The following is a 12,787-nucleotide window of genomic DNA, read 5'->3' as shown; positions in this document are numbered from 1 at the left end:
TCAGACGCCTTGTGAAGCTTTCTGAAGCCCCATGTGGGTCTCGGTATTAAATCCTCACCATGTTCTCATAACTCAACTCTGAATACAGCCCTAAGTCTACAGTATATTGTGTATAGTTAAATGGAGATTGAATGAATCAAAATAAGACTAGCTTGTAAAAAAAAATATTTAAAAAAGGCACTCAAGGTCTGGTGATGGACAGGCTCTGCTCCGCTTAAAGCTTTCTTCGTGGGAGCCATGCCCTTATATGGACATGTTCCAGATGCTTAAACATGTGGCCCTGTCAAGTAGTCTACCTGCTCCTGTACAACACACACACACACACACACAGTATGCTTTCTTACGTACTTTAGCAAATCATCAGCAAATCATGCCCCCTACCCCGATGACCACCATGGCAACCAAGCCCTTCTGATGGCATTGCCATGGGAACGCACTGCAGTAGGATTGCCAGTGACCTTTTCAGTCTCCGTTTTCCCTCGTGGATCGTTCTAATATATATTTATTAATACACACGGCGTATTACAGTGGTGTAAACGGTGTAGGGACGCATCGATATCGTTTCTATCTCCTCACTACAAGTGCGAGGTCATACGTTTACATACTCCGTGCAGAATCTGCAAAATTCCGTTCATACAGGCGATTCTCCAAGAGATCGGAATATCCTGGAAAAAGTTCCCCGTAATTTCATTCGTATATTCTCGATTCATTACACGTAACGTGAAATATGTCCAGCCTTTATATATATACATATATATATTTATCTCTTTATTTATGAAATCTCGATGATTGCAGCTTACGGTTCACGGAAATCAAACGTCCAGCGCGTGAGTCGTCGTTTCGTTTCGTTTCACACAGCAGGTGTACGCTGATCAAGGCACAAGCAGTGAACAGAGCCACTGACTGAGTGGAGGCAGTTAATAATAATAATAATAATAATAATAATAGTTAGGATAAATGGTCTGGTACTGGTTTGTAGTAGTAGGACTATATAAAGTACAAACAGGAACCCAAGTGTAAACGCTGGTTTCTAGCACCCGTTTAAACAGGCGTAAGTAGTTCATTACGCTGGTATATGGACACATCCCTACAGATTAATTACTTTAAAAGTGCTCGTGTGTGTGAGAGCATGTGGGCCACAAGTCATCGTCCCTACCGGCCTCGTGATCTCCGCTTCGTCACATTTAATCACACGCGCGCGGAGGGAGAAGGAATGGAAGGAAGCACTATCATGGCCGCATTAGACAGTGTCCCTCTTTTTCTGAAGTACGAATTCCCAGCCAGCACGAGCGGAGCCAAGCATGGGTATTTTTACCCCAACAGCATCTGCTCCCAATTATCTCAAGACTAAGCCTTACACGCACGCTCACGCACACGCACGTGGCACGCTGTAGAAGATTTAACGCCGCTTCACAGGGAGCAGTTTTGGATACCAATTAAAAGATGTGAAAACGACAAAACTAGGCTGTAATAACAAAAGTGGAACGGCGCTCGGAAAGTGCGTCTTTACTCCAAGCTCGCTAATGATCACGGTTAATGCCGCGGTCTGATTATCACCGAGAGAGGCCGGTAATGTGTGAATGAATATTGTAAACCTGAGACCTGTGTGAGAAAGAAGGAAGCTGTGCTAGATGTGCTTCATGCATGGAGCGGGAATACTGAATGTGAATGACTGAATATATCCACCCATCCCTCTCTCTCTCTCTCTCTCTCTCTCGCTCGCTCTCTCTCGCTCTCTCTCGCTCTCTCGCTAGGCAGGAGCGGTGAAGGACTACATAAAGATGATGCTGGAGACGGAGCAGCTGAAGTTTCTGGTCTTTGCGCATCACCTCAGCATGCTGCAGGCGTGTACCGAGGCTGTGATTGAGGCCAAGGTACTGCGTGTGTGTGTGTGTGTGTGCGCGCCTGACAATCAGACCCACACCCGCTCTAATATATATGCTTGTGTGTGTGTGTGTGTGCGCGCGTGTTTGTTTGTGTTGTCGGCCCCTTTAAAATTGCACTCAGACTTCAGTTACTAATTAATTTTAATTTTACCCTGCCACAGACAGAATCAACATTAAGGACTTTCAGTGTCTGTAGAAGCAGCAATCAACGAAAATCAAAGTCACTAAGCAACAACAACCACGACGACGGTACAATTTATCCTTAATTAAAACACGAAAAAGTAACGTGGACAAAGCGATGAGCAAAACCGCTTCACGCGTCTTTGGATAGACCGAGACGATTTTATCCTTGCAACCTTATTCGTCAGATTAAATGTGCGTCCAAGTGTCTTTTAATGTGCTTCAGTATTAATATCCACCTACACACCACAGGAGAAAGCAAAAAGTTTTTGCTTTTAAGGCGAAGAAAGTTACAAGTAGACGATATAAGGTGTATTAAATAATGCTAAACACGGGTTAGATTTGGGTTTGAGATCAAAAGATGAATGAGAGACAATGGATCAGAATTTCGGCTTTCGTTTCTTGATGTAACGGCATCGAGCTGGTCACCCGTTAACATCACCGAACTGTTCTTCGCTCTTCTATCGTGTTGCTTTTCCAGGCTTTTATCTCAGAATCTTTCAATTGTTGTATGTTTTGGGAGGGGTTTCTCCCGCAGTCTCATCTTCAGGAGGTGAAAGTCTAGAAGACGAGACTCGGCCAGTCTAGAACCGTCCCCCGTCCCCCCCATGAAGTCCTTTGTTGAGTTAGCAGTGCTTTTTAGGTCATTGTCTTACTGCATAATGAGGCTCGTCTCGATTAGATTGGATGCATTTCTCTGTGAGCTGCTCCCATCATGAGTTCCATCATCAATAAAAGATTAGCGAGAATGTTCCAGAAGCTGCCATGTAGGCCCAAGCCATAACACTACCTCCACCATGTTTCACAGATGAGCGCGTACGTTTTCTTGGACAAGAGTGGACATTCAGAGCCGTCGGTCCTTTAAGCAGTCAGTTTAACAGGGCGCACCTGGGCAGCAAGAAACGCCAAACGCGCCCGTATTTCTGAGCACTCGAAACGTGGGTGGGTTCAAACAAAAGGCGCCGTGTTCCAAGTCGTTTAATGCGTCGAAATACGAGGAAACCGAGCACTTCAGATTCTGATCCGTCGTCTCGTGTTCACCTTTTGGTCCCAAACCCAAATGTCTTGGCCTTTCCCGTTCCAATTCTTTCGAAGGGGACCGTATATTTGTTTTTATTTTCGGTTATTTTAAGTCTTTTTGAACAGTCCATTAATAAACCGGGTCATTGTGAGGTCACAGCAGACATGACTCATCACTTGTAGGAGGTCAGTTGTTATTGATGTTTATCGATATTCAATGACTACAGATACTAAGTATTTGAATGCAGCTTAAAGTACATAATTCTTACATATATTTCTTAATATATGTGTGTGTGTGTGTGTGTGTGTGTGTGTGTGTGTGTGTGTGTAAAAGCAGAGGAGAGCTGAGTGTTTGAGGAGAACTCATTCTACTGCAGGTCTCTTCACTGAGCTCGTGCTTGGATTTTTTATTTCGGTCCTTGCTAAAGCACCAGCTTTGCCCCAATTTATGAAAGTGACTACACACACACACACACACACACACAGTCAAGCTACTACATTTGTATGCAAGTATGTAAATGCAGAATAAGTATTCGACACCACTGCAGTACTCTGTGTGTGTTTGTGTGTATGTGTGTGCGTGTTGCATGTGTCTCTTTCACGACTGTCCCACACAGTTGACCCAGCTCCCCTCACCACACACACACACACACACACACACACTTTAAAAACTTCCAAACTTCCACCAGCCAGACTGATTTTCATGTCATCTCCAACCTTTCCCACTTCTGAGAGGGGTGTGAGAGTGAGAGAAAGTGTGCAAATGCACGTGTGTGCATGTGTGCGTGTGTGTGATCGCACCTCATGGTGTGACCGCTCTCATTATCCTTTAAGATTTCATAACCACCAATTAGCACGAAAGCTCCCAAAAAAAGAAGTGTTCGTAAATGAGGCAGGGGGGATGCACTCAGCTGACCAAAGAAGTGTCGGGGAGAGGAGGAGAATGAGGAAAAACGTTCATTAGAATAGCAGAACATCTGTCAAAGCACACTTGTTGAGGTCTTCAGGCGTTTCAGCTTTGATACGTGAAGCGAAAACGTTAGGTTTTTGCAGTAAGTGTGTGTACAGTTTACAAAACAGCATCCATCTTTTGTCCAATGCCCCCCCCTTAAACTTAGTTTAGTTTTTACGTCCAAAATGTATGGCTTATGTTAACTAGCCAAATATAAATCATAAATATGAGTGCAGTTAAGACTGTAAAGAATCTACAAGGCAGGTAATCTTACCTTCGTGAGTGAAATCTTTTCTGGCAGTTATCTGCCGAACAGGGTGATGGTTGTAGGTATGGGATGGACAAGGTGGAGGTGAATGGGGAAGGATATGGTGGTGACGGTGGCTGGGCGACCCGATCTCACAGGACACATGTTCTCATGCATGAACGATGAATATCAGTGTTCTGTCACACGCTTACAGTGCGTACCAATATGTGCTCGAATGCTCTGTAGATGACGTTCCGCCGCACTTCTCCACGACACTGAGTAAGATCGATGTGTAATAAATGATCTTATCTCCCTTTCAAACATATTGAGCATACATTTCACTCCCTGTTCGTGAGAGAAGCCTAATTTCTCAACCTCCCTGGTAATTAAGCACAATCAGACTTGTTATTCATGTGGTTGGGCTGGGAAGAGGCAGGGTGTGGGGTGGATAGGGTGTTGTGGAAAGACAGGGTGTGGTGGTGGGGAGGACGGGGTGTTGTGGGAGGACATGTGGTGGTGAGGAGGACAGGGTGTAGAATTGGGGGACAGGATGTTTTGGGTGTGGTGGTGAGGAGGACAGGGTGTAGAATTGGGGGACAGGATGTTTTGGGTGTGGTGGTGAGGAGGACAGGATGTAGAATTGGGGGACAGGATGTTTTGGGTGTGGTGATGAGGAGGACAGGGTGTAGAATTGGGGGACAGGATGTTTTGGGTGTGGTGATGAGGGGGGACAGGATGTAGAATTGGGGGGGGCAGGATGTTTTGGGTGTGGTGATGAGGGGGGACAGGATGTAGAATTGGGGGGGCAGGATGTTTTGGGTGTGGTGATGAGGGGGACAGGATGTTTTGGGTGTGGTGGTGAGGGGGACAGGATGTAGAATTGGAGGACAGGATGTTTTGGGTGTGGTGGTGAGGGGGACAGGATGTTTTGGGTGTGGTGGTGAGGGGGACAGGATGTAGAATTGGGGGACAGGATGTTTTGGGTGTGGTGGTGAGGGGGACAGGATATTTTGGGTGTGGTGGTGAGGGGGACAGGATGTTTTGGGTGTGGTGGTGAGGGGGACAGGATGTAGAATTGGGGGACAGGATGTTTTGGGTGTGGTGGTGAGGGGGACAGGATATTTTGGGTGTGGTGGTGAGGGGGACAGGATGTAGAATTGGGGGACAGGATGTTTTGGGTGTGGTGGTGAGGAGGACAGGATGTAGAATTGGGGGACAGGATGTAGAATTGGGGGACAGGATGTTTTGGGTGTGGTGGTGAGGGGGACCGGATGTAGAATTGGGGGACAGGATGTTTTGGGTGTGGTGGTGAGGAGGACAGGATGTAGAATTGGGGGACAGGATGTAGAATTGGGGGACAGGATGTTTTGGGTGTGGTGGTGAGGGGGACCGGATGTAGAATTGGGGGACAGGATGTTTTGGGTGTGGTGGTGAGGAGGACAGGATGTAGAATTGGGGGATGGGATGTTTTGGGTGTGGTGATGAGGAGGACAGGGTGTAGAATTGGGGGACAGGATGTTTTGGGTGTGGTGATGAGGGGGGACAGGATGTAGAATTGGGGGGGGCAGGATGTTTTGGGTGTGGTGATGAGGGGGACAGGATGTAGAATTGGAGGACAGGATGTTTTGGGTGTGGTGGTGAGGGGGACAGGATGTAGAATTGGGGGACAGGATGTTTTGGGTGTGGTGGTGAGGGGGACAGGATGTTTTGGGTGTGGTGGTGAGGGGGACAGGATGTAGAATTGGGGGACAGGATGTTTTGGGTGTGGTGGTGAGGAGGACAGGATGTAGAATTGGGGGACAGGATGTAGAATTGGGGGACAGGATGTAGAATTGGGGGACAGGATGTTTTGGGTGTGGTGGTGAGGGGGACCGGATGTAGAATTGGGGGACAGGATGTTTTGGGTGTGGTGGTGAGGGGGACAGGATGTAGAATTGGGGGACAGGATGTTTTGGGCGTGGTGGTGAGGGGGACAGGATGTAGAATTGGGGGACAGGATGTTTTGGGTGTGGTGGTGAGGGGGACAGGATGTAGAATTGGGGGACAGGATGTTTTGGGCGTGGTGGTGAGAGGGGACAGGATGTAGAATTGGGGGACAGGATGTAGAATTGGGGGACAGGATGTTTTGGGCGTGGTGGTGAGGGGGACAGGATGTAGAATTGGGGGACAGGATGTTTTGGGTGTGGTGGTGAGGGGGACAGGATGTAGAATTGGGGGACAGGATGTTTTGGGCGTGGTGGTGAGAGGGGACAGGATGTAGAATTGGGGGACAGGATGTAGAATTGGGGGACAGGATGTTTTGGGCGTGGTGGTGAGGGGGACAGGATGTAGAATTGGGGGACAGGATGTTTTGGGCGTGGTGGTGAGAGGGGACAGGATGTAGAATTGGGGGACAGGATGTAGAATTTGGGGACAGGATGTTTTGGGCGTGGTGGTGAGGGGGACAGGATGTAGAATTGGGGGATAGGATGTTTTGGGTGTGGTGGTGAGGGGGACAGGATGTAGAATTGGGGGACAGGATGTTTTGGGTGTGGTGGTGAGGGGGACCGGATGTAGAATTGGGGGACAGGATGTTTTGGGTGTGGTGGTGAGGGGGACAGGATGTAGAATTGGGGGACAGGATGTTTTTGGCGTGGTGGTGAGAGGGGACAGGATGTAGAATTGGGGGACAGGATGTTTTGGGCGTGGTGGTGAGGGGGACAGGATGTAGAATTGGGGGACAGGATGTAGAATTGGGGGACAGGATGTTTTGGGCGTGGTGGTGAGGGGGACCGGTAGATAACTGTGGTACGAGAGGAGTAAAACACTTGCTGTTATAGGTGAATCACGGTTGTCCGCTTAAACGGAATTTGACGAGAGGTTTGTAGGATTTCCCGGAACAGAAAAGTAGTCCAGCGATTTTCTTAAAGTTCTGCTGGAGTTCTGTAGCCGTTTCTGTTGCTTGCCAGATGTAAACTGACAGAATAAGACACGGTGACACCAAGTAACACGCGTGATTTAGATTTAAATTAGAAGCCGAGTCTCATCACCCCCTCATTCAGAACCCTTGAGCTGAAAGGTGCGAGCGCTGTGTGTTTCGTCTCGCAGGCCGGTTATATCCGAATCGATGGCAGCGTTCCTTCTGCAGAGAGGATCCAGCTGGTCCGCCGCTTCCAGAACGATCCAGAGACACGGGTGGCTATTCTGAGCATACAGGCGGCGGGACAGGTACGCCGCGCAAACGCATCCACACAAACACTTTCTTTTCATATGTTTTCTTTTTTTCTTTTTTTCTCTCCCAATTCATTAGCACTGTTTTTATCTCCTGTAAAACACCTTCATGCTAATTAGCCATGAAATGTGTTTGTAGAGCAGAGGCGTATTTTTATCCCGACTGTCGAGCTGTAATAAAAGTTCTCGCGCATTCGAAGGCTTTGTGCGTCATGTGGTGTTGTGACTGTTTTTATTCCAGAAGAAAGTGCTTCAACACCGTGTCTTCACACTCCTACGTGTTCACTGAGGCTCGATTTAATGAATAAATGACCCAGATACATAGAAACAATCGCTGCACTGTAAGGGTAAAGATAACGTCTCTGTCCTGAAAACTGGAATTCACGTCTGGCCAGCGTTCGTCCGCTTAAAGCAAAAAAAAAAACCCTCTCAAACTCTACAACACACCGAATCTGTTCGAACAAGACGTTCTTGTAATATTTATAGTCTTTGTATGAACGTACTATTATGAAGAAACCGCAGTTTACACACAGACGTGGCTGCAGGCCATCGTTTAAATATGTAACGGTTTCTGTAAGAGTCGCTCCAGCATATCGCCAGCAATCATTTGTTCAGCACATCATACGCTCTCTCGGGCTCAGCCGAGTCTGCTGATATCTGTAGCGCGGTCTCGTTAATAACTAATCGTTTATAGCGGGTAATGGATTAATAAAGGCAGTTCAGGTGTGCCGTTATTGGTTTGAGTAACGCACCAGCGCCGAGGCTGTAGAAACTCTGAAAGCAGTAAGGTAATGATGAATCATCGTACGGACCATGAGCGCGTGAGAACGTGGTAGTGCAGAGGATCAGTACAGCACTGCTGCACGTGGTGTAACGCTTTGGATCAAATCCACACTGGGACTCTTGTTTTGCCTTTCACGTTTCGGGTAAAGTCGGTAGTTCTCGTTGAGAACCTTACGCCGAACTCGATAACGGTTCTCTTAACATCTGTATCTGCATTCAGTGCCTTTTACTTGCTAAAATTCATTCTAATAAGACGTTATAAGAACTAGTGTGTGTGTGTGTGTGTGTGTGTGTGTGTGTGTGTGTGTGTGTGTGTTCTCAGGGTCTGACCCTGACGGCGGCGTCTCACGTGGTGTTCGCCGAGCTCTACTGGAACCCGGGTCACGTGAAGCAGGCGGAGGACCGAGCGCACCGCATCGGCCAGACCTCATCCGTGCACGTGCACTACCTCATCGCCAAGGGCACTTTCGATATGGTCATGTGGGCCATGCTGAACAGGAAGGTGGGTCAGCGACCGCGTCGGGAGTCGAGACGGTTTTCGGGCGTCGTAGTGTGAACGGGATGGTGCGTCACGTGACGCTCAACGTAGCAGATATATTTGATCCAAATAGCCTGATGAAGAAAAGCCAGGCATATTACACCGATGCATCTTTGCAACAGACAAAATCGGACTCGTGTATCGAAACCGTTAGATCAGCGTTCTATTGTGCACTGAATAGGGGGGATAGCGATTAGGGAGCAGGAGGACATTTGGGATTTGGCCTACGTTCTGGGCTGATAATCACCGTCACCTTAGAAACAGCTGTAATGAAGGGTTGTGTCATCCAGTCTTCTCTCGGGTTATTACAGCGAAACACACGTTTTTGTACCAAAGACCACAAATCGCTTGTCCGTGTTTGAAACAGCGCAGTGGTAGCTCAGTGGTAAAGACATCACGAGCTGCCACTGCTGGGCCCTTGAGCAAGGCCCCTAACCCTCAACTGCTCAGTTGTATAAATGAGATGAATGTAAGTCGCTCTGGATAAGGGCGTCTGCCAAATGCCGTAAAATGTAAATGAAACGTCATGTTCGTCCATTTAGGGATTACGACTCTCAGCCAGTCTCATGTAGATACAAGTCGGGTCTCGTATGAACGGAAATGCGTCCCTAAAGCTTTGCCAAGATGGCTGCCGAGCGGCCGGACCTCGGCTTAACCCTCCTGCTCTTTTCATAACAACGAATGGAGTAAGAGTAACGCACGACGAAAATACGTATTAATATAAATAAATACATATTTAGCACTCAAGAAGGCAAACTACACCATTTTTTTTAAAAACATTTTTACAATTTTTAAGATTAAGTAAAGCTTGTGTTTACAAAATGAATAAATGTCATAAAAAATGACAATATCTACAATATTTAATAAATAAATAAAACAAAAAGCATATTGTGACTTCGATCACAATCTCACCGTTATATCATCGTCACCGGGCCTGCGGTGTCCCGTCTCATTTGAACTGTAAACGTACTCCAGAACACCCACGAGGTAACCGTCTCCGCGTTATAATTACCCTTCTGAACAATGTTAATATTGGTGAAAGTTAAGCCCTGTCCCGTGTTTGCGGTTCCCCCTGATGGCACTGTTTAGAAGCGTCTTCTTCCATCTGGTCTGAAGGGATAATTACTTTACGCAGGACCCCACTTGAATCTTCTGAGCAGTCAGACAGCGAAAGGTTTGGAAGTGATTACGCGTTCCTGGAAGACGCTTTAGCGGACCGTTACGCAGCAGCAGCGAGCGTAGGATTTTACATCTACACCTACTCATCTGGCAGATGCTTTTATCCAAAGCGAATTACACGCGAGGCAGAATCCAATCCAAGCGGATCATATGGCCGAGCCGCTGAGTGTCGAAGTGCATCCGAACTCGATACGGAACTCCACTCGGAGGGTCTAATCCAGTTCTAGTATATAAGATTGGCCAAATTGGTCAGTATAGTGCCAGGTTTAGTATTGAAGATGTGATTTAGTAGTTTCATTTCAAAATAATAATAATAATTCAGGGATATAAATAAATATGAGTCAGATCTACGGCTTTGGACGCATCACATCCTATATATGACCATGCAGTATGAGTGTGATGTGTGCTGCGCAAAATAATGGTTGTTATACCTATTAAAACGGACTGTTTTGTGCTTTTCGGCTCACCGCGGCTGTAAAAAGTGTCTATTTGAGTTGGCGTAACCTTCCCGTCAACTCAGACCAGACTGCCCGTTCATTCTCGTGTAAACTCTAGAGGCTGTTCCCAGGAGAGAACTTTAGCCCACGGTCGAGCACGGCGAACACCTACGTCCTCCATACCCGAACTCCTCCATTTTGGTGAGCAGACCTTTCCCGTTCAGACTCGGACTCGCTGACGTTTTCCATTTTTGTTCTTGTTTTGTAATAGAGAACCGTAGGTAGGTTTCTGTAAACGGGGTGGATGTGGGGGAGGGACGGACGAACACCACTTTGCATATCATGCATGTTTATTAGGTTGTGAAAGATCCTGGGATTTGAGCTTTTCAGCCACATTTCGGTCACTAACCTCGAACATTTTAACCACCGATCAAACCGTTAAAAAAACCATTTGGTGTGTTTGAGATAGCGGCTGATTTGCCGGTGTTGATTTAGGAAACGGTGACGGGCAGCACGCTGAACGGAAGGAAGGATTACCTGAAAGCGGAGGAAGCGGATAAGGAGAAATGGGATTTTCTGAACTTCGCTCAGGCCTGGACGCCGAGCGACAGCGTCACCGGCGATGCCGAAGACGTCTTCTTCTCACACGTACGTCTTAACCTTGTTCCTCAGTGCGTACCGTTCAAATACCTTTTCCAGTGTCGACGGTAAGAATAAAGAACCACGGTTCACTGCGACGCTGGATCGGGTGAACAATAACCGTTAGAACGGTGCAGTCGTTCGTTCTGTATAAGCGACGCCCAATACACGTAGACGCGCAGCGTTCTCTGTAACTCGGCAGGAACGTTCTTCTCTACAAACACTAGAAAGACGTTATTTATTTATTCATCTGTTCTTACCCCCTCAATCCCCCCCCCCTTTAAATCCTTCCTCCCTTCAGTTTGAGAAAGACAAACAGCACGACATCCGCGCCTTTTTCTCTCCCGCCTCGGACAAAAAGAGGAAGAGAACGGACGAGTCGTCCGTCACCGGCTCTCCTCAGACACCTTCACGAGACCAGCAGGGAACCGATGAAAGCCCCCGTAGCCGCAGCCCTGATTTAGGCAATCAGGAGGAGGATTTCTGTCCCCAGGTGAAACGTTTGAAACAGGCTACTCCATTGTCTCGCCGCGGGGGGAAATGCAGTCCCATGATGCCTCTCGGTGCACCACGCAGGCTCTCGGCAGGACTGCAAACCCCCCACCACAGCCAGAAGTGGAGCTGCCCGGTCTGTACTTTCTCCAACAGCGGCCTGCTGCTGCGCTGCGAAATGTGCGAGACGCCGCGAGCTCAGAGAGGTACGCACACACACACACACACACACACACACACACACACACACACACAAAAAGTGCTCAAAGTCACAGATGGCAATTGATATGTTAAGCTCATTATCTTACGACATGACATGTCTGTGTTTTGCCTGTCTACATACTCTTAAATATCTTTTTCAGGACGTTTCATTATGCGAGCTGTATTTGAAGAAAGTTTCACGTTTGACAGTGAGAATTTCCGGTTTGAAATCGTCACGGTATTTCAAAGTTAAATACCCATTTAAAAATAAAGGACGCTTTTATTTTATTCATTTATTTATTTTGCTACCAAGTTCTCTCTCATTTTGCCATTTCCCCCCCCGCTAGCTCGCTCGCTCGTGCTCTCCTAACACATCTACAGATATGAAGGCTGAGCATGTTCTAGCACTGAACAGGCTCGGTGAGAGGATATATAACTCGAGGCTTTGTGCTCCCCCAAGCCCTTTAAATAGACGGGAACCCCCAAACCCCCTCCACATGGAGACCACCAACCTGTAAGCCGAAGAAAAACCGCATCTCCACCTGCCTGTGAGACATACCGCGCGTCATATCGCTCCCCTTCTAGCGCTTGTATTCAGGTGCTCTAGTTTAGGCAGGACGTGTGCATCTATTTAGGGGTTTGCGAGGTCACGCTAAAGGGAGGGGCAGTATTTTGTCAAAATTACTGACCATACCTTTAAAGGCTTGTTTTAATTACAAAAAAAAAGAAATAAACTTTTTTCCTACACAGGTATTATGATTTTTTTTTTTTTTTTTTTTTTTTTTCCGACCAACTGTAAATGCAGCTCCGTAAGCACAAAACCTGTTCCGACACCCCGAGAGGCGACATTCGAGGAGCTCTCCCCGCAGGAAAAGCGAGCAGCTCTTGCCCGTAGACCAGCCGCGGTCGTTTAAAATGGATCGCGCGCTCCTGCGCAGCACAAGTCGTACGCCCGCGAACACTTCCTGCCTTTCTTTCTCGGATCCGCTCGTCTTTTTTATCCACGCACGCTGCACCGTTTGA

The 12,787-nt window shown here is 47.4% G+C and overlaps 1 protein-coding gene across 6 annotated transcripts in view; it reads left to right on the top strand.

The window, feature by feature from the left end:
- The window catches only part of zranb3 (zinc finger, RAN-binding domain containing 3), a 62,527-nt gene that overhangs the window by 25,048 nt on the left and 24,692 nt on the right, over positions 1–12,787 (top strand). For 5 of the 6 annotated variants that reach the window (XM_053617394.1, XM_053617392.1, XM_053617396.1 and 2 more), the window contains 6 exons: positions 1,755–1,874; positions 7,373–7,492; positions 8,601–8,780; positions 10,928–11,080; positions 11,373–11,769; positions 11,926–11,973. In XM_053617394.1, coding sequence (XP_053473369.1) covers positions 1,755–1,874; positions 7,373–7,492; positions 8,601–8,780; positions 10,928–11,080; positions 11,373–11,769; positions 11,926–11,973 — 1,018 coding nt within the window. The remainder of the gene's footprint in view (positions 1–1,754; positions 1,875–7,372; positions 7,493–8,600; positions 8,781–10,927; positions 11,081–11,372; positions 11,770–11,925; positions 11,974–12,787) is intronic. The other variant, XM_053617393.1, reaches the window with a different exon arrangement.

Source organism: Ictalurus furcatus, chromosome 27 (genome assembly GCF_023375685.1).
Source record: "Ictalurus furcatus strain D&B chromosome 27, Billie_1.0, whole genome shotgun sequence".
Lineage (NCBI taxonomy): Eukaryota > Metazoa > Chordata > Actinopteri > Siluriformes > Ictaluridae > Ictalurus > Ictalurus furcatus.
The sequence above is the reverse complement of the archived record's forward strand: the minus strand, read 5'-3'. Positions and strand labels throughout refer to the sequence as shown.